Below are 26,760 nucleotides of genomic sequence, written 5' to 3' on the forward strand. Positions count from 1 at the left end.
AAAAAGTTGTCTTGTCTCGTCTGGGCACTGTTCACTCTATGTGGTCCTCTGTAGCTCAGCTGGTAGAGCACGGCGCTTGTAACGCCAAGGTAGTGGGTTCGATCCCCGAGACCACCCATACACAAAAATGTATGCACGCATGACTGTAAGTCGCTTTGGATAAAAGCGTCTGCTAAATGGCATATTATTATTATTATTATGTATGGTACTAAAGAGATCGAAATTCAAAAGTGAAACATTGTTTCCGAGGTCGGACAGGCAGACAGCGAGTCTTGTATTAACCCCCGCTGTACCAAACTAAATGTCAGGCTGGAAGCAAGGGGAAATAATGTGCGAGTTAAGATCAATACAAGATGATTCTGACAGCAACATGAACATGATATTCTCATTGAAGGCGCAATGGTAATTTTCAGATGGAACCGTTAGCAGGCATAGGTGTGTCTTTGACAGCCAATACAGCACGGCTTGGAACGCTGCTCGTCCAATCAGCATCCAGGATCCAAACAACAAGTTTTATAATACAGTGTAACCCAGTCAATATTCAAGACCACTTGAATGACACACCACTTTTTAAGTAGACTGGTTCTTAACCCTTCCAATCATACAAATAATAGCCTACTGTATATCTCTTAGTATTCCTACTTCACATCTTGCATTTGTACAGCTGAAGAAATGTACATTCTAGTTTTCATACGCGATTCATAAATTACTTTTTGCTCTACCTTACAGCTCCCAAACGGGTATCCGTAGTTTGTGCCGACACCATTACAAAATAGGGATGTTCTTGCCTTACAATGGTGATTTTTTTAATAAGTGTTTGACTCGACGCCATCTGTAATTGGGACTTTTATTAGATATTAATATTTTCATTGTACACATTTACCTTCTCTGATATTATTATATTAAATGCTAATAATTACTACATTCATAACTACTCCAATACCGTACACCCTACAGCTGATACAATGGTATATTCCATAAGGTAGGGTAATGAAAGAGCTGTAGCTAAGTGAAAGAGATCAACCCTGTGACAGTGAAGAAACTTGACTTTTTAATAACACATATTGGTTAGAGGTATGTATATATTAGAAATCTGCATTTAACCTTGTTAACATGTTTTTGTAGACCATGATACTGTACTGTAGCGTGTTGCCAGTATAAATGTATTAAAGTCGCAGCTAGCTAGCTAACGTTAGGTAGCTACCCCAAATCGGTCGCTAGCTGGAAGTGCCTAGCTCTAACTGGATCTCAAAGCTAGCAGCTAGCGACTGTACCTAGCTAGCTATTTTGGTGCTTCTTCCTAGCTACATGGTTAGTTAGTCAATTTAAGACATTGTTCGATAAAAATATGACTGTTCGTGTCTTCAATGAGTAGCTAACTAAGCGAAATAGCTATGTCTGTAACATGTAGCGACATTCTCCGAAAGTGACAAGCTAGCTTGAATGACGAATGGAATGGATAGCTGCAAGCTAGCTAGCCAGGCCTAAAAAAAAAGAAAAGTATTGCGGGATATCTAACGTGAACATTATACTCCCCTTGCTACCTGTGACAGTTCAACTAATGTCACGAATGACTGAATATTGTTAGCAAATATTATTGCTGACTTAGTTAGCTATCAACGTTGGGTAACATGATGACTGATTATTCTGGCGAAATGCATTGTTTACACTGTGCCAATTAGTTTTCTAGTAACAACCTGTGACTTTGGTGGAACAGTCCCTTTTAACGTTAGCTATTAATAGGACATTTTATTGATTGTTTGAATGTTGAGGTGTAATGCTATGTAGGCCTAAATCAACATTTGTGTTATTGAGCTGATGCAGTATAATATTTATATAATTTCCCAGCAAATTTTTACATGACACATTTGTGATATGGCTTTTAGTTTAAGTTGTTAACCATTTAACTGTAAATTGTTAAATTAATGTCATAAACTTTATCACAACACCATGTTTGAGATTGTAATTGCAAGCATAGTACTTATAATCAGAGTTAATATCATTATGCTACAGGCAGATCAGTAAATTATCTGTATTTCCAAGTATTGTTTAATTATTGAGACATATTATGTAACAGTTTATCCAATCTGAAGAGGAAATATAACATTAATATTTGCAGTGCGATGTTGGACTGATTACAATTGGAGTGTATATTAATTGATTCAACAACCATACATGATTAATTTGCTTTAATAATTCAAAATAGTTTGCTCCAACATTACAGTGCTGTGCAATCACACCAATAACTCTGTTATTTTCCCCTCTTTATCTCAGCCTGAAGAAGAAGCCATACGATGTCCTTGAAGCCGCGGGTGGTGGACTTTGATGAAACATGGAACAAGCTACTGACGACAATCAAGGCTGTGGTGATGCTTGATTATGTGGAGAGGGCCACATGGAACGACAGATTCTCGTATCCTTTCTGTTTCAGCTCTACAGAAAAATTGAAAAATAGTTTGCCCATTATTTTGTAGTCTAAAATGCCACTGATCTGTGCTTACATAGTCGAGACATTAAATCAAGCCATTAAATAAAGCCAAAGTTAACTTCAGCACATTTTCAAGTTCACGTGTCACTTTTTAAATAGAAAATAATGTCTGCATGATTTTCTTCCTCAGTGTTATAGATGAATGTGTTTGACTCCTTTACTCTAAAATCAGTGACATCTATGCTTTGTGTGTTGCTTACCCGGAGCCTCTGGGTGAAAAGTTGTACACAGAGACCAAGGTGTTCCTGGAGAACCATGTCAGACAGTTGTACAAGGTAAATACGATGAATCATTTGTATCAATCAAGCTATTGATTTCACCTGATTCAGACACATTTCCCATTGCTCAATATTGGATATCCTAATTGCTCTATTTGTTGGTTGTCTGCTTTTCATTGAGGTGCCAAGGTATTAAACTGATTCTTTCTCTGTAATTTCAGAAAGTTCTTGAGTCGGAGGAGAAGGTTTTAGTTATGTACCACAGATACTGGGAGGAGTATAGCAAGGGAGCAGACTACATGGATTGCTTGTACAGGTAATATCCATCAGCCTTTTTATGAATGTTTTGATGACACCCCGACGAATAGGAGAGCCAATACACCAGGTTTGACTAAATCTGAAATAATACAGCCCATCTTATAGGAGTTCAGTCTTACTGTAAGCCCTAGCTCTCCTATTGTTTAGTGCCAGCAAACTTGTCTGTGTTTTGTAGGAGTTTGCCACATAAATGCAGTATGAGGTGCATGAGCACTGTAGAGGTCACTGTCCTTCCTGCTTCTCCCATGGGCTCCCCATATTATTGGCCATTAATGTTACCTTGAAACACTTAACTTTGAAGTGCCAACAACCATTGACTGTTTCTGTGTGTGTCCTCTTTTCATTTGAAAATCAATACCCCATAGTGAGGTATTGGATCTATTTTTACAAGTGCACTTGGGTGGGTAATGTGTTTGTGTGTGTCGAATCTGATAGTACTGTAGTAGAGTACTGCTATTGTGTAGCTGCCAGCACTTATCACTCAGTCATTTCTAGTTCCTGACCTACTCTGCCATTGACACCTTATATAAAGAACACTGCCACTTCTACTATTTAGGCTAAGCTACATTTTCTCAGGTGCAGATATTTTATATTTCACATTGGCAGATGTTTTGGGAAATTAAGACTTTGGCTACCTCACGCCACAGTGACAGCTTTAGATATCATCATTTTCTACAACAAGCTCATCAATTTCAGCGGTCATTTAGCACGTTGTCATCCCATCATTTTGTATAAATGAACTTGAGTTCATATCTCTTCTCGTCACTCTCCTGCTGATTCTAGGTGGACAGCACAGCTGTGAAAACAACTTGTGGAATGTAGGTAGTCTGATGACTGCCATCAGAGCCAGCATGTATGTGTGCTGGACAGTTTCTGTCTGCTATCTCTCTGTGGCCTGATTGGCCAACATCCCAGGGCCTTTCACACACTAGTGAATCTGAGTTATGGGTCGCCCATAGCGAGCTAGTCTTACCAATACTTTGGTTGAACTCTAGATAAATAAGAGTTATTATCAAGTGTTATTATATTAATATTATGTTGTTTAATGCGCTTTCTCTCCTCTCTTTCTAATGTAGGTACCTCAACACACAGTTCATCAAGAAGAACAAACTGACAGAGGCAGACTTGCAGTATGGCTATGGAGGGGTTGACATGAACGAACCACTTATGGAGATAGGAGAGGTAAGTCTCAATCATATCTCATTACTTACATTCTCCGTTATTCAGTACAAATGTCACAATATATCAGTTTGCATTTCTGAGTGCTGACATACAATATGATGTGCTCATACAATTATCCTTACTGCCATTTCAGCTAGCACTAGACATGTGGAGGAAGCTGATGATCGAGCCCCTGCAAGCTGTCCTGATCCGGATGCTGCTGAATGAAATCAAAAAGTTGGTTCTTGTTTTATACACTGCTCAAAAAAATAAGGGGAACACTTAAACAACACAATGTAACTCCAAGTCAATCACACTTCTGTGAAATCAAACTGTCCACTTAGGAAGCAACACTGATTGACAATACATTTCACATGCTGTTGTGCAAATGGAATAGACAACAGGTGGAAATTATAGGCAATTAGCAAGACACCCCCAATAAAGGACTGGTTTTGCAGGTGGTGACCACAGACCACTTCTCAGTTCCTATGCTTCCTGGCTGACGTTTTGGGCACTTTTGAATGCTGGCGGTGCTTTCACTCTAGTGGTAGCATGAGACGGAGTCTACAACCCACACAAGTGGCTCAGGTAGTGCAGCTCATCCAGGATGGCACATCAATGCGATCTGTGGCAAGAAGGTTTGCTGTGTCTGTCAGCGTAGTGTCCAGAGCATGGAGGCGCTACCAGGAGACAGGCCAGTACATCAGGAGACGTGGAGGAGGCCGTAGGAGGGCAACAACCCAGCAGCAGGACTGCTACCTCCGCCTTTGTGCAAGGAGGAGCAGGAGGAGCACTACCAGAGCCCTGCAAAATGACCTCCAGCAGGCCACAAATGTGCATGTGTCTGCTCAAACGGTCAGAAACAGACTCCATGAGGGTGGTATGAGGGCCCGACGTCCACAGGTGGGGGTTGTGCTTACAGCCCAACACCGTGCAGGACGTTTGGCATTTGCCAGATAACACCAAGATTGGCAAATTCGCCACTGGCGCCCTGTGCTCTTCACAGATGAAAGCAGGTTTACACTGAGCACGTGACAGAGTCTGGAAACGCAGTGGAGAACGTTCTGCTGCCTGCAACATCCTCCAGCATGACCGGTTTGGTGGTGGGTCAGTCATGGTGTGGGGTGGCATTTCTTTGGGGGGCCGCACAGCCCTCCATGTGCTCGCCAGAGGTAGCCTGACTGCCATTAGGTACCGAGATGAGATCCTCAGACCCCTTGTGAGACCATATGCTGGTGCGGTTGGCCCTGGGTTCCTCCTAATGCAAGACAATGCTAGACCTCATGTGACTGGAGTGTGTCAGCAGTTCCTGCAAGAGGAAGGCATTGATGCTATGGACTGGCCCGCCCGTTCCCCAGACCTGAATCCAATTGAGCACATCTGGGACATCATGTCTCGCTCCATCCACCAACGCCACGTTGCACCACAGACTGTCCAGGAGTTGGCAGATGCTTTAGTCCAGGTCTGGGAGGAGATCCCTCAGGAGACCATCCGCCACCTCATCAGGAGCATGCCCAGGCGTTGTAGGGAGGTCATACAGGCACGTGGAGGCCACACACACTACTGAGCCTCAATTTGACTTGTTTTAAGGACATTACATCAAAGTTGGATCAGCCTGTAGTGTGGTTTTCCACTTTAATTTTGAGGGTGACTCCAAATCCAGACCTCCATGGGTTGATACATTTGATTTCCATTGATCATTTTTGTGATTTTGTTGTCAGCACATTCAACTATGTAAAGAAAAAAGTATTTAACAAGATTATTTCATTCATTCAGATCTAGAATGTGTTATTTTATTGTTCCCTTTATTTTTTTGAGCAGTGTATGTACAGTAGTTCTTGGTTCTGATGTACAATATGATTCAACAGGGCTAGCATTGGAGGAGAAGCGCTTGAGGTGAAATGCACAGTTCTCTTATTTAGTGATTTGTTATTGTCATAATGACTCGGCCTGGAGTTTGGTTTCTGTGACGATAAAGAAATAACCTTTTGCTCTGTTCTGACATGCAGTATCTATTGTTGTAGCAGGTTAATCCAGTTCAGGATATTACTAGTAGGCTACTTATTGAAATGACATTGAAAACCACAAGTCACCTTTTACTATTTTATTTAAATTATTTTACAAGACACATGTAAATGCCCAATAGAATTGGGATCACCCCTAATGGAGCTTGTTTTCCTCTCTTACAGTGACCGGTGTGGCGAGGACCCAAATCAGAAAGTAATCCATGGGGTTATCAACTCCTTTGTTCATGTTGAACAGTACAAGAAAAAGTTCCCTCTCAAGGTGAGTAAGCATCTGTCATATGTTGGTTTAAATATATTTCTGGACAGTGGTAATTTATGTTTGCTCTGTAGCCTGTTTTCCCACGGTGAATTATTTCATTTTAAGTTGTTAGCTTGGAGTCGATAGTCTTGAAACTCGTTTTTTTATATAGCCACTATGCCGTTGAATAATTGATACTGTTCATGCATGCCTGTGTTAATTAATGTACAGTATATTGCATGTCCATGCCGATGTGTGTGTCCTCTGAACTCACTCGTGGCTCACATTCTTTTCTTGTGTTTCAGTTTTATCAGGAAATCTTCGAAGGGCCATTTCTGACGAAAACTGGAGAGTATTACAAACAGGAAGCCTCCAATTTACTGCAAGAGTCAAACTGCTCACAGTATATGGAAAAGGTAAGATGGCTGTAGGAAGTCCAACTAATAGAGATCCATAGCTATATGAATTATAGCATCTCTGGTCTAACTGCTCACATTAGCTTAATGGAAAAGGTAAGATGTCTGCCGGACAGGTAGTGTAGTTCACTTCCTTGTTACCTGCTGCTCTCTGTTTTATTCTTTGTACATAGAATCCAAGGGCTCTACTGCACTCTATTGTGACCCTAAGAAATACTGTTGTCTCATTGGAAGCATGTAGGAAAACCGTTGATATTCGGGTATTATAAAATATGAATTCAGTTAAATAGTGTGACTTGCCATTGCTCAAATGGATATTGTGTATTTTGCTGTGTGTTTATTGTGTTCTTGGTGTTAGTTTATCAGAGGCTCGGTAACTCTTGGAGCAGCTGTACACAGTCATTGCTCTGCTGTGAGTCTGAGGAGACCCATGGAGCAACCAGCTGTAGCACCGTCAGAGTTGAATCTGTGTATTACTGTGTGACTGACTGACTCTAGTGCAAAGAGATAACAGACAGTGTCTTACGTTAGCTAGCTAGCTCACATCATGGCTGCCGCCTAGTGTGTCTGAAATGGCACCCTATTCACTATAAACTGTAGTCCACTACTTATGGGCTCTGGGCAAAAGTCATGCACTATATAGGGAGTAGGGTGCCATTTGGGACTCTGCCTCTGTTCACGAGTGGACCTGTAAATCAGTGCCAATGATCAGATTGATCTGATAGCCCTTTAACCAGGATAAACACCACTCTGGCTTTAAAAGGCAATGGGGCAGTCGGCAGTGTGTATGAGTGTCTGTCCATCTGTTGTTGTGCTGAGCGTGACTGAAATCCCTATAAATGGGATATGTGATATGCCTCGCTCGCTGCCCTGGCCTGCGGTTCATATGTCTAGACCAGCCTAACGCGATCAAAACGTTTTAGAAAAGCCTGGCGGCATTAGTGTTGCTTTAGCTGCTTTTAGCAACGCTAGTATTTGCACACTAGCGTTGCTAGGAATTGGCTTACAAATAAACGTAATAGTCTGCCGGAAGCCAAAGTTAAATAACATTTAATTTAAACTTACTCTGCTGATTGTCCGTAGGGTTGGTCCTAATACAGGGGGGAAATTGATTAAAATAAAACATCTAATAGAACATAAATGAAAGATTTTCCAAACATGCGTCTGTTGTAGACCCAATTCCTCTCCACTTACCCCATGTCAAAGTAAAAGTTCTGCATGTGTGCCATACCTGCACCAAAAAAAGCAGGAACTTGTGGGGGACTTTTATTTTGACATGAGGTAAGCAGAGAGGAACTGACCTCGCAGAGGAACTGCATGGGTCTACAGCAGACCCACATTTGGAAATTCTGTTTAATTATACGTTCCATTAGATGTTTTTTGGCAGTCATTCAGCCCTATTGGGCCTGGGACAGTTAGCGAGTAGCGTCTTTGACATGCGCATAATTAACTGTATTAAACAAATTAATCGATCCAATGTGTTCCCTTCCCTCCCTGACTCCACCTAGGTTTTAGGACGGTTGAAAGACGAGGAGGTGCGATGTCGAAAGTACCTGCACCCCAGCTCCTACGCCAAAGTCATCCACGAATGCCAGCAGAGGATGGTGGCGGACCACCTGCAGTTCCTCCATGGGGAGTGTCAGAACATCATCCGCAAGGAGAAGAGAGACGGTCAGTCTGGTTACAGGAGTGACGGTCAGTTTGTTTGATACTAATAGATCCAGGGGCTGGCTTAGACAGTCTATTACTGTACTTAGCTGGTCAGTCTGTATTTAAATGGTCAGTCTGTAAGTTAGATGGTCAGCCTGTAGTTAGATGGTCAGTCTGAAAGTTAGATGGTCAGTCTGAAAGTTAATTTCCATCCCCAACTACAAAATATTCCATCTAGATAGAACTGCCAAAGGGGGCGGGGTTGCAATCTACTGTAGAGAGAGCCTGCAGAGCTCTATCGTACTATCCAGGTCTGTGCCCAAACAGTTTGAGCTTCTACTTCTAAAAATCCACCAGAAATAAGTCTATCACTCAGCCCCCAGCTGTGCCCTGGACACCATATGTGAATTGATTGCCCCCCCATCTATCCTCAGAGTTCGTACTGCTTGGTGACCTAAACTGGGATATGCTTAACACCCCGGCCGTCCTACAATCTAAACTAGATGCCCTCAATCTCACACAAATTATCAAGGAACCTACCAGGTACAACCCTAAATCCATAAACATGGGCACCCTCATAGATATCATCCTGACTAATTTACCCTCTAAATATACCTCCGCTGTCTTCAACCAGGATCTCAGCGATCACTGCCTCATTGCCTGTGTCCGTAATGGGTCCGTGGTCAAACGACCACCCCTCATCACTGTCAAACGCTCCCTAAAACACTTCAGCGAGCAGGCCTTTCTAATTGACCTGGCCCGGGTATCCTGGATGGATGTTGACCTCATTCCGTCAGTAGAGGATGCCTGGTTGTTCTTTAAAAGTGCTTTCCTCTCCATCTTAAATAAGCATGCCCCATTCAAAAAATTCAGAACTAAGAACAGATATAGCCGCTGGATCACCCCAGACTTGACTGCCCTTGACCAACACAAAAACATCCTGTGCGTACTGCATTAGCATCGAACAGCCCCCGCGATATGCAACTTTTCAGGGAAGTCAGGAACCTCTATATATATATATGGGGCGGCAGGTAGCTTAGTGGGTAAGAGCGTTGTGCCAGTAACCGAAAGGTCGCTGGTTCTAATCCCCGAGCCGACTAGGTGAAAAATCTGTCGATGTGCCCTTAAGCAAGGCACTTAACCCTAATTGCTCCTGTAAGTCGCTCTGGATAAGAGCGTCTGCTAAATGACTTAAAAAAAAAATATATATATATATATATATATATATATATATATATATATATATATATACAGTGAGCTCCATAATTCATTGGACAGTGACCATTGTTTTGTTATTTTGGTTCTGTACTCTAGCACTTTGAGTTTGAAAGGATACAATGACAATGAGCGTGAAGTGCAGACTGTCAGCTTTAATTTGAGGGTATTTTCGTACATATCGGATGAACCGTTTAGAAATGACAGCACCTTTTGTACATGGTCCCCCCATTTTAAGGTACTACAAGTATTTGTTAAATTGGCTTCACAGATGTGTGTCGTTAGGCAGGTGTATTCATTTGTGTCGTTAGTGAATGCAGGAGAGCTGTTGATGAATAGTAATGATTCTAGACGTTGCTATTGCCTTTGGAGGTTGTTATTGGGGTGTGACAACATGAGGAAGACAGCAGTGTCGATGCAAATGAAGTTGGCCGTCATAAGGCTCAGAAATGAAAATCAATCATTCAGGAACATTGCAAAAACCCTGGCCATGCCCAAGTCAACAGTTTTGTTCATCATTAACAAGAAAAAAACAACCGGTGAACTCAATTATGTCAAAAGACCCGGTAGACAGAGGAAGACCACTGTAGTGGATGACCGGAGAATACTCTCTATGGTGAAGAAAAAACCCCTGATAACAGCCCAACAGATCAAAAACACTCTCCTGGATGCAGGTGTAGATGTGTCAAAGTCTACCATACGCAGAAGACTACACCAGCAGGACTACAGAGGGTACACTACAAGATGCAAACCACTGATAAGCCTGAAGAACAGAAAGGCAAGATTACAGTTTGCTAAAAAGCACCTAAAAGAACCCCAAGAGTTCTGGAAAAAAATATTGTGGACAGATGAGACAAAGATTAACATGTACCAGAGTGATGGAAAGACAAAAGAGTGGAGAAAAAAAAAGAAATGCCCATGATCCAAAGCATACCACCTCATCCATGAAACATGGTGGAGGGGGTGTTATGGCTTGGGCCTGTATGGCTGCCAGTGGAACAGGCTCACTTGTCTTCATCGATGATGTGACTGCAGACAGAAGTAGAACAATGAATTCTGAAGTCTACAGAAATATTTTATCTGCTCAGATAAAACCAAATGACTCCAAACTCATTGGACGGCACTTAATCACGCAACAAGACAATGACCCTAAACATACTGCTAGAGCAACAAAGGGGTTTTTGATGGCCAAAAAGTGGAAAAACCTTGACTGGCCGAGTCAATCACCAGATCTGAATCCAATTGAACATGCATTTTACATGCTGAAGAGGAGACTTAAGGCAATAAGTCCCCGAAACAAGCAGGAACTGAAGATGGCTGCAGTACAGGCCTGGCAGAGCATCACCAGGGAAGATACCCAGCGTCTGGTGATGGCGATGCATCGCAGACTTCAAGCAGTCATTGCATGCAAAGGATATGCGACCAAATATTAACAATGATTACTTTATTCTACATTATGTTAAACTGTCCAATGATTTTTGATGCCCGAAAATGGGGGGGACCATGTACAAAAGCTTCTATAATTCGTAAACGGTTCATCCGATATGTATGAAAATACCCTCAAATTAAAGCTGACAGTCTGCACTTCACCCTCATTGTCATTGTATCCTTTCAAACTCAAAGTGCTAGAGTACAGAACCAAAATAACAAAATAATGGTCACTGTCCAGTGAATTATGGAGCTCACTGTATATATATATTTTTTTACCTTTATTTAACCAGGTAAGCCAGTTGAAAACAAGTTCTCATTTACAACTGCGACCTGGCCAAGATAAAGTAAAGCAGTGCGATTAAAAACAACACAGAGTTACATATGGGGTAAACAAAATATAAATTCAAAATAATAAATTAGCAAAATAAATAACAATATGGGGATGAGGTAGTTGGGTGGGCTAATTTCAGAATGGCTGTGTACGGGTGCAGTGATCGGTAAGCTGCTCTGACAACTGATGCTTAAAGTTAGTGAGGGAGATAAGAGTCTCCAGCTTCAGAGATTTTTGCAGTTCGTTCCAGTCATTTGCAGCAGAGAACTGGAAGGAATGGCGGCCAAAGGAGGTGGCCCTCACTACATATTCGTCGCCAAATCCACTGGCTCCAGGTCATCTATAAATCACTGCTAGGCAAATCCCTGCCTTATCCTTAGCTCATTGGTCACCATAGGAACACCCACCCGTAGTATGCGCTCCAGCAGGTATATCTCACTGGTCATCCCCAAAGCCAACACCTCCTTTGGCTGCCATTCCTTCCAGTTCTCTGCTGCAAATGACTGGAACGAACTGCAAAAATCTCTGAAGCTGGAGACTCTTATCTCCCTCACTAACTTTAAGCATCAGTTGTCAGAGCACCTTACCGATCACTGCACTTGTACACAGCCATTCTGAAATTAGCCCACCCAACTACCTCATCCCCATATTGTTATTTATTTTGCTCATTTGCACCCCAGTATCTCTATTTGCACATCATCTTCTGCACATCTATCACTCCAGTGTTAATACTAAATTGTAATTATTTTGAACTATGGCCTATTTATCGCCTTACCTCCATAACTTACTACATTTGCAGACACTGTATATAGATTTTCTATTGTGTTATTGACTGTATGTTTTTGTTTATCCCATGTGTAACTCTGTGTTGTTGTTTTTATCGCACTGCTTTGCTTTATCTTGGCCAGGTCGCAGTTGTAAATGAGAACTTGTTCTCAACTGGCCTACCTGGTTAAATAAAGGTGAAATAACATTTACAAAAAGTTAGATGGTCAGTCTGCAGTTACACTGAACAAAAATATAAATGCAACAGTTTCATATAAGAAAATCAGTAAATTGAAATGCATTAGGCCCTAATCCATGGATTTTACATCCCTGGGAATACAGAAATGCATCTGTTGTTCACATATCTTTAAAAAAGGTAGGGGCGTCGATCAGAAAACCAGTCAGTATCTGGTGTAACCACCATTTGCCATCTCCTTCGCTTAGAGTTGATCAGGCTGTTGATTGTGGCCAGTGGAATGTTGTCCTACTCCTCTTCAATGGCTGTGCGAAGTTGCTGGATATTGGCGGGAACTGGAACATCCTGTTGTACATGTCGATCCAGAGCGTCACAAGCATGCTCAATGGGTGACATGTCTGGTGAGTATGCAGGCCATGGAAGCCTCCAGGAATTGTGCACAGATCCTTGCATTATCATGCTGAAACATGAGGTGATGGCGGCGGATGAATGGCACGACAATGGGCCTCAGGATCTCGTCACGGTATTTCTGTGCATTCAAATTGCCATCGATAAAATGTAATTGTGTTCGTAGTCTGTAGCTTATGCCTGCCCATACCTTAACCCCACCGCCACCAGGGGGCACTCTGTTCACAATGTTGACATCAGCAAACCGCTCGCCAAACGACACCATCTTCATTCATCTGTGAAGAGCACACATCTCCAGCGTGCCAGTGGCCATCAAAGGTGAGCATTTGCCCACTGAAGTCAGTTACGACGCTGAACTGCAGTCAGGTCAAGCCCCTGGTGAGGACGACAAGCATCCCTGAGACGGTTTCTGACAGTTTGCAGAATTTCTTCGGTTGTGCAAACCCATAGTTCCATCAGCTGTCCGGGTGGCTGGTCTCAGACGATCCCGCAGGTGAAGAAGCCGGATGTGGAGGTCCTGGGCTGGCGTGGTTACTCATTGTCTGTGGTTGTGAGGCCGGTTGGACGTACTGCCAAAATCTCTTTAACGCCTCGATCACACTGACAGTGTCATTTCATTTTGGTACACCAGAAGTATATTCATTTCCAAAGGTACGCTGCATTTGCCTTGCAGCATTGCGTTGCAGAGGCAGTTGCAGTGCGTTCTGTATGGTGCATACGTTGGATTTATCCAACGTATGCGTCAAACTGTATGCGTAGACGACTTGACAGAAATGGTAGGTGAATGTTGCACACATATCCAGATGATGCTGCATACTATTTTGCGCAAAACACTATCAGTGTGATCAAGGCGTAAAACAATGTTGGAGGCGGCTTATGGTAGAAAAGATAACATAAAATTATCTGCCAACCGCTCTGGTGGACATTCCTGCAGTCAGCATGCCAATTGCACACTCCCTCAACTTGAGACATCTGTGGCATTGTGTTTTGTGACAAAACTGCATATTTTAGAGTGGCCTTTTATTGACCCCAGCACAAGGTGCACCTGTGTAATGATCATGCTGTTTAATCAGCTTCTTTATATGCCACACCTGTCAGGTGGATGGATTATCTTGGCAAAGGAGAAATGCTCACTAACAGGGATGTAAACAAATGTGTGCACAACATTTGAGAGAAATAAGCTTTTTGTTCGTATGGAAAATCTCTGGGATATTTTATTTCAGCTCATGAAACATGGGACCAACACTTTACATGTTGCGTTTATATTTTAGTTCAGTGTAGATGGGCAATCTGTAGTTAGATGGTCAGTCGGTAGCTACTAGCCTATAGATCCAAGGGCTGGCTTAAAGCCAGTGTTAATTAAGCACAGGTCATCCTATCATTGGCGATTGAGCAGGCTCTATTTGACCTGGCTGGCTAAATCCCATATGGTTCCTTGACATTGACTGACTCCCATATGTTTCTGGCCATTACCATAGCTATTTGCTATCAGATTTCAAACCGAACGGAGAACATCCAGCTGTGACTGACTGAAGATCTCCATAACACTCTCTCTCTCTCTTTCCCCCCTACAGACATGGCTAACATGTACACCCTGCTGCGAGCCGTGTCCAGTGGCTTACCTCACATGATCCAGGAGCTCCAGATCCATGTCCACGATGAGGGCATCCGAGCCACCAGTAACCTCTCTCAGGAAAACGTACGTCACATCTCCACTTCCCCATGTTATCACTTTACATTATCAGTATGCATGATAACAAAACATACACAAACGTCAACTACATCACACCTGCCCAGACCCACCTACTCACACTCCATCTCCAGCGCCCGCATCACTCTCCTCCTCATGGCCTCAAACTGCACCATTTTGTTTCTTTCCGTCGCCCACGCACTTTCAACATTTTTAGATATTAAAGCATTTGACCTTTCCATTGTGTTAACTATGGAGGATTGGTTGATTTCCAGTCTTTAAGTATACATTTTTTCAAGATGATTGACAAGAAAAGTATAGTCTAACCCATCGGTATCTCACTGTACCCTCATTTGCCATGTCTTATAATACGCAGACAGACGTATTACATTGTAATACTTCTGACAGCCAACTTTCAAACTCCATCCATAACTTCTAAGAGATCGTCAGTTTCTCTGCAAGGTTTTTTATATCTTACCTATCATATGAATATCCTTTTCTGACTCAGATATTTGAGTCAGAATATCATTATCATAAACATGATATGACAAGAATAAGTCACCAGTAACCCTTCTCAGTCAGTCATACAGTTGAAGTCAGAAGTTTACATACACTTAAGTTGGAGTCATTAAAACTAGTTTTTCAACCACTCCACAAATGTCTTGTTAACAGACTATAGTTTTGGCAAGTCGGTTAGGACTTCTACTTTGTGCATGACACAAGTAATTTTTACAACAATTGTTTACAGACATATTATTTCACTTATAATTCACTGTATCACAAATCCAGTGGGTCAGAAGTTTACATACACTAAGTTGATTGTGCCTTTAAACATTGCTTTAGAATCTTCTGATAGGCTAATTGACATCATTTGAGTCAATTGGAGGTGTACCTGTGGATGTATTTCAAGGCCTACCTTCAAACTCAGTGCCTCTGTGCTTGACATCATGGGACAATCAAAAGAAATCAGCCAAGACCTCAGAAGTCTGGTTCATCCTTGGGAGCAATTTCCAAACGCCTGAAGGTACCACATTCATCTGTACAAACAATAGTACTCAAGTATAAACACCATGGGACCACGCAGCCGTCATTCTGCTCAGGAAGGAGACGCGTTCTGTCTCCTAGAGATGAACGTACTTTGGTGCGAAAAGTGCAAATCAATCCCAGAACAACAGCAAAGGACCTTGTGAAGATTCTGGAGGAAACAGGTACAAAAGTATCTATATCCACAGTAAAACGAGTCCTATATCGACATAACCTGAAAGGCCGCTCAGCAAGGAAGAAGCCACTGCTCCAAAACCGCCATTAAAAAGCCAGACTACGGTTTGCAACTGCACATGGGGACAAAGATTGTACTTTTTGGAGAAATGTCCTCTGGTCTGATGAAACAAAAAATAGAACTGTTTGTCTATAATGACCATCGTTATGTTTGGAGGAAAAAGGGGGTGCCTTGCAAGCCGAAGAACACCATCCCAACCGTGAAGCACAGGGGTGGCAGCATCATGCTGTGGGGGTGCTTTGCTGCAGGAGTGACTGGTGCACTTCACAAAATAGATGGCATCATAAGGTGGCATCAAAATTATGTGGATATATTGAAGCAACATCTCAAGACATCAGTCAGGAAGTTAAAGCTTGGTCGCAAATGGGTCTTCCAAATGGACAACGACCCCAAGCATACTTCCAAAGTTGTGGCAAAATGGCTTTAGGACAACAAAGTCAAGGTATTGGAGTGGCCATCACAAAGCCCTGACCTCAATCCTGTAAAAAATCTGTGGGCAGAACTGAAAAAGCGTGTGCGAGCAAGGAGGCCTACAAACTTGACTCAGTTACACCAGATCTGTCAACGGGCTAAAATTCACCCAATTTATTGTGGGAAGCTTGTGGAAGGCTACCTGAAACGTTTGACCCAAGTCAAACAATTTAAAGGCAATGCTACCAAATACTAATTGAGTGTATGTAAACTTCTGACCCACTGAGAATGTGATGAAAGAAATAAAAGCTGAAATAAATCATTCTCTCTACTATTATTCTGACATTTCACATTCTTAAAATAAAGTGGTGATCCTAACTGACCTAAGACAGGGAATCTTTACTAGGATTAAATGTCAGGAATTGTGAAAAACTGAGTTTAAATCTATTTGGCTAAGGTGTATGTAAACTTCCGACTTCAACTGTACATGGGTTGTTTGGGGGGCTTAAAACACTAGCTATACATTATCAATATGCATCATCAGATTATCAATAACTCACAGCTAACACACACACACACACACACACACAACCCTTTAAACACCCTATGCTCCTTTTAAGACCTCTCTTTCAAAGTCTCTGATTTCTTCTAGCCATGGTAGTCAAAATAATGGGCAACTTGGCATTTTTATACATGACCCTAAGCATGATGGGATGTTAACTGCCACACCTGTGTTACCATATTTCTACAATTTCTCTTCTTAAAATTGGATTTGAACCCTAACCTAACCCTAACTGTAAATTTAAGACCAAAAAGCGAATTTTTCTTTCATAAATGTTTGATATAGCCAATTTTGACTTTGTGGCTGTGCTATCTAGTGGAAACCAAGGACCTGCTTTCAATAAACTTTGTATCCCTCATTTAGTGTTTCCTTTATTTTGGCAGTTACCTGTATCAGATTATATCTCAAACATAATATAACAGGCCACTGCTAAACCTCCTGTTGTTTTGTTTGGTTCCCTCCCCAGATGCCAACCCTGTTTGTGGAGTCCGTGTTGGAGGTTCACAGTAAATTCGTTCAGCTCATTAACACAGTGCTGAATGGGGATCAGCACTTCATGAGCGCGCTTGATAAGGTATTAACATTATGAATCCCTGGCAGGCTTACATGCAAAATCAGAATGTGAACGCTATACAGTTAATACCAGTAGGTGGCGCCAGTGAGAGGTGTTTCTCTTCACTAACAGATTGTTCCTCACTCCCTGCGGGAAATAATCCATATTTTATATATTAAGGCTCATAAGTTAAATCATAACTGTTCATGCTTGGTATAAGTTGATGTCTTGGCTGTAGATGTATTGAAACTGCTTATGTAAAATGACTGCCTTGTTTGATCCTCCCCAGGCTTTGACTTCAGTGGTTAACCACAGGGAGCCCAAATCCATCTGCAAAGCACCTGAACTGGTGAGTGCGAGACTCATTCATGACACCTGAGGTTTGGAAGTGTTGTGGGGTTATAAGATAAGACCCTGGTAATAGACAAAGCAAAAACCCTGGGTCTAGATCTCTACTACTGTACGTTTAAAAAAATAACATTTGTTTTGTAGGCCATAGTGATGACTGACTGTGTTGTTTTGCCCTTTACCCATGTAGCTCGCCAAGTATTGTGACAATCTGCTGAAGAAGTCTGCAAAGGGAATGACAGAGAACGAGGTGGAAGACAAGCTGACCAGCTTCATCACCGTGTTCAAGTACATAGATGACAAGGACGTTTTTCAAAAGGTAGCTGACAGACAGACCTGCATTAGCGTCATTATCTCAAATGACCAGGGATATTGACGAATTTGATATTCGCTAAAAAGCATTAACTGGAAGAAACATTGGAGGCTGAGATAATGAATTGAAGTCTTGTTTTCTTCTTAATTATGTTTCTTTTTCTCTCTCTCCCCCTCTCATCTTTCTTTCGCACAGTTTTATGCAAGAATGTTAGCAAAGAGGTTAATACACGGGCTGTCCTTGTCCATGGACTCAGAAGAAGCCATGATCAACAAACTAAAGGTGAAATAAGGCTCCTTTCAACTCTATCAGGTGCCGTTCAAGGTCTTTTATGCCTTTTCCAAGCCAGAAAGGCTCTTGACGTGTGGGCTAATCTCCTGTTTCTGTAGCGTGAAGAACCTTGGCGTACAAGTACACTCCCTGGACAAGACGCTAACGGAATTCCTATAATTCATGCCATAATTAAGCAACACTCTTTAAACTGTCAGTTTTTCCCTTTTAAAATACTATTACACATAACTCTCAAACCAACCCGTTAAAGCGGTGGTATTCAAAGTCAATGTTGCGACCTCTAGTCCAATCGCAGGGGACTGCAGTGAAAAAAATTATTTAAAACGTTTTTCTTTTTATTGAATGGAACAATATACAAACGTTTTTTTAGAAAGATTATTTGAAAAATAAAATGTTATTGAGTACATTTATTTTTTGGTTTATTTTCATTTTAATAAGAGATTAAAATGTAATGAATTGAAGGTTATTTGTTGATGTAAAAATAGATTTTTTTTTACTTTTACTGTTGAAAAGCGATATCTCAAGTGTAAAGTACACACACTAAATGGTAAAAATAGTGTTTTTTTTTGACAAAACTGCAAACAAGAAGTAGGGCGTTCAATTAATTGGTCTGATGGGAATCCGTGATGTCATCGGCCTCCCCTTGCTTGAGGAACAATAGAGGAACAATAGAGAACAAAAGAGGAAAGGCCCCCACACTTCTCCCTGTCCCCTGTGTCACCCTGTGAACTCTCTCTCTCCCCCCTGCAGCAAGCGTGCGGCTACGAGTTCACAAGCAAGCTCCACAGAATGTACACAGACATGAGCGTCAGCGCAGACCTGAACAACAAATTCAACAACTTCATCAAGACCCAGGAATCACCAGTCGAACTGGGAATCAGCTTCCAGATCTACGTATTACAGGTGAGCGGTGGTTGTCACTAGGGCTGAGAATTGCCAGGGACCTCACGATAAGATATTATCACCATACTTACAGTAGGTGCTGACAGGATATGTGTTGTGATTATCACGATTCTATATGTTTTGCGATTCGGTACTGCGATTTGATGTTCCAAACGTATTGCTCACCATATGTCTGCTGCAGATGGACAAGAGAGCATGAGAAAATTAGTTTTGATCAGTCATGGAAATAAAAGTGCTGAAAACATGTTGGCTCACTATTTAAAAAGATGGAGAACAAGCTATATGATGAAAAATGCAGGTGTTTTAAAATGTATCAACCCCCCCCCCCCCATCACTAGTTGTTACTGTCACATCAAAGAATATAATAACTTTATTTTTCCTGAGAGAGAACTTCTGCAGTGGTTGGTGGAGATATGCTTGGCATACTTGAGGTTACACATATAACAGAGGACAGAGAGTGGACGAATGACAACATCATAGCCATGAGCAATGGTAGAACCAAACTCCCTGCTAGGAAAGAAGTATCCAATGTGGTGTTTTTCCAATAAATTGGTTGTTGTGACAGTACAGTGAAATAGGGTAATAGGTTAATTATCTGTGTTTTTTAAAGATTAGGCAACTTCACGCACGTTTGCTGTGAGAAGCTCAATGGCAATGGTGGTGGAGATATCTTACTGTGTGTTGTCTCGTTGCAGGCAGGAGCCTGGCCCCTGACACACGTCCCCTCCTCTACCTTTGCCATCCCACAAGAGCTGGAGAAGAGTGTTCAGATGGTGAGTAGTGGTTCAGGAGACGTGGTTGTTTGGAGAGGTTGTGCCCATAGAGAGATGACAGTATCTTTCTGTGGTTGCTCCAAGATTAAACATGGCTGTTCAACAAAACTGCAGATGTTAAATTATGTAATTCTATCATGATTGGTTTTCTCTACAGTTTGAGTTGTTCTATAATCAGCACTTCAGCGGGAGGAAGTTGACCTGGCTGCACTATCTCTGCACAGGTACACACACACACACACACACACACACACACACACACACACACACAGCAGATAGTAGAAACCCAGTGAAAAAGATGTGACATTTTTAGTAGGCAGCAGTAGGGAAGACTGGGGTAAGTTGAGCCAAAGGGGAGAGTTGTTACTAGGAAACCATACACAAAATGTAATCATTTTACCAAATATTTAGGAAGGTCAACATTTCATGGAGTCTGTGAAGGAAGAAACCACAGGGAAAAAGTGGTAAGCAAGTTAGGTCCAAAATACAGTCAAATTAATTTGTGTTAGAGGTTTCAAGATGCTTGAATCTAGGTAGATCGTTTTAAGATTGTTCTATACATCAGTTGGGGTCTCTATAAGCTTCAATATGAGGTCCTAAACCTAGCATGAACGTGCATCCTTGTAGCTGTGTGGGCTAATATAGTCAAAATGTTTGCCTTGGGGTAAATTGATCCAATGGCAAGTTGAGCAAATTGAAGTGTTTTCTTCCCAGGTGTAATGGCACGTTGTCGCTGGGATATGAGGTAACCGTGTAAAAAAAAAAAAAAAGAAGTGTTTGTTAGGGGTTAAACCTGTGCTAAAAGATGTGTTTGGGAAATATAATATATTTCATTCAGTACAGACATTTGTAGGCGGCTTAATTTACCCTGTCCCGCAGCTCAACTTACATTTAACATTTTTACATTTTAGTCATTTAGCAGACGCTCTTATCCAGAGCGACTCACAGTTAGTGAGTGCATACATATTTTTTTTTTATACTGGCCCTCTGTGGGAATCGAACCCACAGTCTCCCGAGTGGCACAGTGGTCTAAGGCACTGCATCGCAGTGCTAGCTGTGCCACTAGAGATCCTGGTTCAAATCCAGGCTCTGTCGTAGCCGGCCGTGACCGGGAGACCCATGGGGCGGCGCGCAATTGGCCCAGCGTCATCCAGGGTAGGGGAGGGAATGGCCGGCAGGGATGTAGCTCAGTTGATAGAGCATGGCGTTTGCAACGCCAGGGTTGTGGGTTCGATTCCCACAGGGGGTATGAAAAAAAAAATGATGTATGCACTAACTGTAAGTCGCTCTGGATAAGAGCGTCTGCTAAATGACTAAAATGTAAAATGTTGCAAACGCCATGCTCTACCAACTGAGCTATACGGGGCCATACACGTGTAAGTTGTGCCAAGAGACCACTGTTTTTGGACAAGCTGTTTTCAAAACTGTAATGTTTACATGAATTCTGATTATTTCCAGGGATACACAACATCCTGAAACATATTTAGATATCTTTGTTAGAAAGAATAATATATTTCCCTTGACGGAGTGATGCTGAATATAAAAAAAATGGCTCAACTTACCTCACTCTCCCCTACCTTATGTTTCACTGAAACTGAAATCACATCCATAGCTCAACAGGAGTAACAGGATGAGACTTCCATAGTCTGAAATGGATTGTGTCTGTATGTACTGCAGGGTGTTTTATCCCAAATCAGTGTGACACTACTACATGTCCATGTTGGAGAGGTTCTGATTCTACCCAACACTAACACTGAGCTGCACCTGGCACTACTACTACATAATCCATGAAATCACACAGCGCTAAGACTGTGATGACTCCTTCAAACATTACAACAGCATAAATTCTCCACACAAACACTGCAATTACCGGATTGGAACTAAATCCCTGTGTGCGGTTACAAGAATACCCAGAGAACACAGGATTGGGGATTGCTTTTGGCCGATTTCTCCTTGGTTTTTCTTACAAGCTGTTATCAATAGGTGGTGTGGTGAATAAGATAGTGGTATTGATATACAGCATTGGTGATGCTAATGATTGGCTCTCCTCTTCTTCAGGCGAGGTGAAGATGAACTATCTCTCCAAGCCCTACGTTGCCATGGTGACCACATACCAGATGGCAGTGCTGCTGGCGTTCAACAACAGCGAGACGGTGTGTTACCAAACCAAAGTGTTTAGTGGAAATGGACTATCTTAACTGTGCCTTAACTAAGCACTAAACTAGCTCCTTAAGCACTCACTTAGCTCACTATCGTATCCTAACAGGTAGGCTACAAGGAGCTCCAGGACTCCACCCAGATGAATGAGAAAGAGCTTCAGAAGACCATCAAGTCCCTGCTGGATGTCAAGATGCTCAACCACGACTCCCAAAAGGTCAGGGGTCAGGTGTCAGCAGCCACTGAGTTACCCGGAGATCTGGAGTCAGCAGGGTCTTCTTTATTGGTTAGGAGGATTTAAAAGTAGCTCATCTTGGCATTTGTGTTATTCCTCAGTCCTTTTGGATACTCTCATCAGTCAGCGGGTAACTCTTTTCTCATCTTCAGGAGGAAATCGAGGCAGAGTCCACATTTTCACTAAATATGAGTTTCACCAGTAAAAGAACAAAGTTCAAGATCACAACATCAATGCAGAAAGACACACCACAGGTACAGTACCCTATAACCTTGAGAGCTCTGGAGCCATCCCGCCCTGCAAACACCTCTGCTGTTGTCTGAAAGTGTCAATATATCTGCCTCTGTGTAAAGCCCTATTTCTGTGTTTCCAACCCTGCAGGAGATGGAGCAGACAAGGAGTGCAGTGGACGAGGACCGCAAAATGTATTTACAAGCTGCTATAGTGAGAATCATGAAGGCACGCAAAGTGCTCAGACACAACGCCCTCATACAGGAGGTGAGTTTAATATCACCCACGTCCAACCATGTACAGGGGATCTACACACACAAGTTACTGTACATGCACTGTACAGAGACACCTGGTACTGAGATGCCAGTATGAAACTGTATGCACTCACTAACTGTAAGTGGCTCTGGAGAAGAGCGTCTGCTAAATGACAAAAATGTAAATACTAGCCTGGTCCCAGATCTGTTTGCGCTGTCTTGTCAATGACCATAGGAGTTGTCTACACAGCACCAGCAGATCTGGGAACAGGCAGGGGAGATACAGGTTAAGACATGGGAATGGAGAGATCCAAGGGTTTCCCTGAGGGCAAAGGTCTGTCTTTCCCCTGCCAGAGGGAGTACGGTGTCCTCCCTGGTGTGGGTCTCTAACCTATGGCTCTTCCTCCTGTGTTGATGTTCTACTTTGTCAGGAGGGTGAATTCCTTCCCTGATGGTGAGATGCTGTATGCCATCTGTGAGTCGAGAACACAGAACAGAGGGATATGTCAGGATGGAATGAGTGTCTCCCCTTAAGGATGTTAGAACATGCATGCGGGCTGGAGAGAGAGCACCTTTCTCTGTCTCTGTCTCTCTCTCTCTGTCTCTTTCTCGGTCTCTGTCTCTCTCTCTCTCTCTCTCTCTCTCCAACCACTGTTTTTTTTTACCGTTTGTACTTTAATGGTTCAATATTTTTTATTTCAGTCGAAGCACATAATGAGGGCTTGCGTGACTGATTTAGTGGCTTACCTTTCCCACCACATACCTTTCCCTCCTTCGTTTGCGCAATCATGTACTGTTCCATGCTCGGGACACCTCTCCAACCATGGAGAGATTGGACATACCTGAGACGATGGTTGCCTGGGGGCCAAGCTGTGATGTGGTCTCCAACTCCTGCATGTGTTGTTGTTGATCTATTATCACTGCCTGCATGACATAAATCCAGATGGAGATAGATAACTGAGCACCACTCCAATGGAGATTCTGTAGCAAATTGAATGAAAGACGAGTGTATCGGAGTGGCCTTTCAGTCGAGACTGGATTTTTTTACACATCCAGTAAACCTCACTCTATGGCTTTACAGACACAATTCCATTGGGCACAGCTGTACTATCGCAAGGAAAGGCAGTTGAGGTTTATTGTTTTTGTTGATATCCAGCTGGAGAAATAAACGGCATGCTGCAAAAACAACAAAATGGATTCCAGAGGGAATGTTCACTACATTGTGGTCCTCTGTAGCTCAGCTGGTAGAGCACGGCGCTTGTAACGCCAAGGTAGTTGGTTCGATCCCCGGGACCACCCATACACAAAAATGTATGCACGCATGACTGTAAGTCGCTTTGGATAAAAGCGTCTGCTAAATGGCATATTATTATTATTATTATTATTATTATTATTTAATGCAGCCTGTTAATTTCTTTCTCTGTGTCTGTTTATTTCTCCCCTCAGGTCATCAACCAGTCCAAAGCCCGATTTAACCCCAGTATCAGCATGATCAAGAAGTGCATCGAGGTGCTCATCGACAAGCAGTACATCGAGAGGAGCCAGAGCTCTGCAGACGAGTATAGCTATGTAGCGTAATGGCGGAATAATGGTGTATAAGGCCCCTACCCCAACCAACCAACAGCTGGTTAAGCAAAGAACGACAGAGACCATTCTTCATTTATTTTTGGGCTGTCGCTGTCTCGCATGCTCCTATACGGAGGGAGGGATGAAGCAGGTCTGTGTGCCTCCATCTTGGAAACAAACAAAACGATTCAACCCAGACAGCCACCGAGTCATGACATCCTCTGGCCCCCATCCCCCCTCTTCTGATTTTATGCTGTTTACAACATCACCAGTGCCACGCACCCATTGCGTCAATGGAAAATGCCTGTAGGGATCTGAGCGCAAAGCTGATAATACATTTTTGGTCGACTTAACCGAAAACAAAAAAAGAATGGGAAAAGAGCGAGTGAGCTGTAACATTGATGAAAATGTTAGAGACTAGACGCGGAAAACCATGCTTTCTTTTCTCACGTTTGCAGTTGTTTTTTCTTAAATGTATCGAAGTTAGAAAAAAATATTGTAATAAAACCGGTAAACTGATAATTGTATTTACTTTCAAATGTAAAGAAAAAACAAATTGAGGTGACAAACATGATCCTGCTGCTTGTCAAATAAAAAAATAAAAAGAATGAGGGCTTTTGGTAAATATTTCAAAGGAGAGTGTATGGGTCAGTGTGACGAGAAATGAACCGGATGTATAGTCTCTTTATTACCAAAGCCTACCTCCAGGGGGAGTGCAAGGGGATGCATTATTATTACTTATGGAGTTACAAATTGTTACGTAATTTACAATCCTGTATTATTGTATTTCAATGATGTTGATTGCTTGTTTTGTTAATACATAAGACTAGAAAACCAGGGTCCACTGGTCACAACACCTGACCAACCAGGAGCTGTACGGAGCTCTGCCCAGGACCAGCGAGAAGATCTACGGCCAATGTATCGAGCGTCTGAGTAGGAGTGCTGATCTAGGATTAGGTAACTCCTGTCCATATAATCCCATTTTATCATTTAAAAGACTAAACTGATCCTAGATCAGCACTCCTACTGTGAGATGCTTGATACATACAGCCCCATGGTCAGGAGGCTGAGATTTTCTGGTCTGTTTCAGGCATCCTGAGCTGGGCGCCAGCAGTCTCATACTGTGGGTACCCTGACCCTCTCATGGGTGAAGACAACCTGGAAGACCACATGAAACAGGATTTACAAGCTGTCATGATTAACAGAGAGCTATGGCATGTAACGTCCATAACTTAGTATTAAGTTTATTTAAATACCACCCATTTGGAGGAGTCCATTGTGGATATATAGGATTGTTTCTTAGCCTCAAATCTGATTAATCTAACAATGGACGTATTACAGAATAAAATATGTATTACCATTTGAATTAATGTGATGGTTTATTTGGAAGGTGGGACTGCAGTCCAGCTGACTTGGATGTGCTCCCAGTCACTAGCGTGCAGCATGGTCATCTGTCCAGATGTGCTCTGTCCGTGGTCCATCTATCCAGATGTTCTCCTGCCTCCCTCTGTCCATCTCTCTACAGATCTCTCTCTCACATATGTCATCCGCTGCTCACCAGGGCCATTAGAACTTTAATTTGGACAACTGAATTTGGCTGGATTATATAATCTATTTATATTCATGATTCCCATGAGGCATGCAGCTATTGCATACTGGTTGAGAGGCATATTTATTGACCTGCCCGTCCTCAGTCACAAACAGTCTGCATAACATGACAAACAGTTCTAGTGTAGGTATGCAACATGGTCATCTATCCAGATGTGCTCTGTCCCTCTCCACAAATCTCTGTCCATCATCTGTTGTCTTCTGCTGATCAGGACCATTAGCGCTGCAATTTAGACAACTGAGTACTTGGCTGGATTATATTGTGCAAATCTATTCATGAAGGCAGAACTGACAGAGAGCGGCCAACTGGTGCGTCCTGGAAAAACTTGCCCTAAACTGAGTGAGAGGGAGGATATTCGTCAATGGCCTGTGTTCCTTAGGAGCCGTGGGCTGATGCCAAGAAGTCATTCACAATTCCCAATATATGCTATTGCATAGCCCTACTGCTGGAGAGGAGGAATATTTACAGGTGCTTACAAAAATGTGCATAACATGAGAAACTGTTCAAGTTGAGGCCATTAAACACCTTTTTAGGCAAGCATAGAAAGAGCCTTAGGGATTTTGTACGCTAAAATAGATTGTCTATGCTGTAAAGGTCACTGACATGGGTTTATTATTATAATGAAGTGAGAGTAAACTTTGAAGCGCTGACCCGGGCAAAAAATAAAACATTTAAAACTTCAACAGTCTTGCCTGGTGTGATGTTTTCTTTGCACATTAAGAG

At 42.3% G+C, this 26,760-nt stretch overlaps 1 protein-coding gene across 5 annotated transcripts; it reads left to right on the forward strand.

Moving 5' to 3' along the window:
* Positions 1–791: 791 nt before the first annotated feature.
* On the forward strand, positions 792–25,791 carry LOC311109066 (cullin-2-like). Of its 5 annotated transcripts, XR_014610570.1 has the most exons (23): positions 792–1,074; positions 2,275–2,413; positions 2,661–2,763; positions 2,928–3,022; positions 4,101–4,206; positions 4,340–4,422; positions 6,375–6,471; positions 6,756–6,866; positions 8,375–8,561; positions 14,437–14,561; positions 17,271–17,378; positions 17,647–17,706; positions 17,896–18,024; positions 18,214–18,300; positions 19,060–19,212; positions 19,908–19,985; positions 20,143–20,209; positions 22,044–22,138; positions 22,252–22,428; positions 22,530–22,631; positions 22,759–22,875; positions 24,309–25,385; positions 25,519–25,791. XR_014610570.1 is itself a non-coding variant. In XM_084151856.1 (22 exons), the coding sequence occupies exons 2-22, from the start codon at positions 2,295–2,297 to the stop codon at positions 24,438–24,440; spliced, it is 2,331 nt and encodes a 776-aa protein (XP_084007982.1). In that variant the 5' UTR covers positions 792–1,074; positions 2,275–2,294; the 3' UTR covers positions 24,441–25,786. The 5 variants fall into 5 exon arrangements, 4 of the variants coding, with proteins under 4 accessions (XP_084007982.1, XP_084007984.1, XP_084007983.1 ...); XM_084151856.1 differs by having other exon boundaries at positions 24,309–25,786; XM_084151858.1 differs by having other exon boundaries at positions 971–1,074; positions 22,252–22,359; positions 24,309–25,786.
* The last annotated feature ends 969 nt before the right edge of the window (positions 25,792–26,760 follow it).

Source organism: Coregonus lavaretus (assembly GCF_964263955.1).
Source record: "Coregonus lavaretus genome assembly, chromosome: 34".
Taxonomy (NCBI): domain Eukaryota; kingdom Metazoa; phylum Chordata; class Actinopteri; order Salmoniformes; family Salmonidae; genus Coregonus; species Coregonus lavaretus.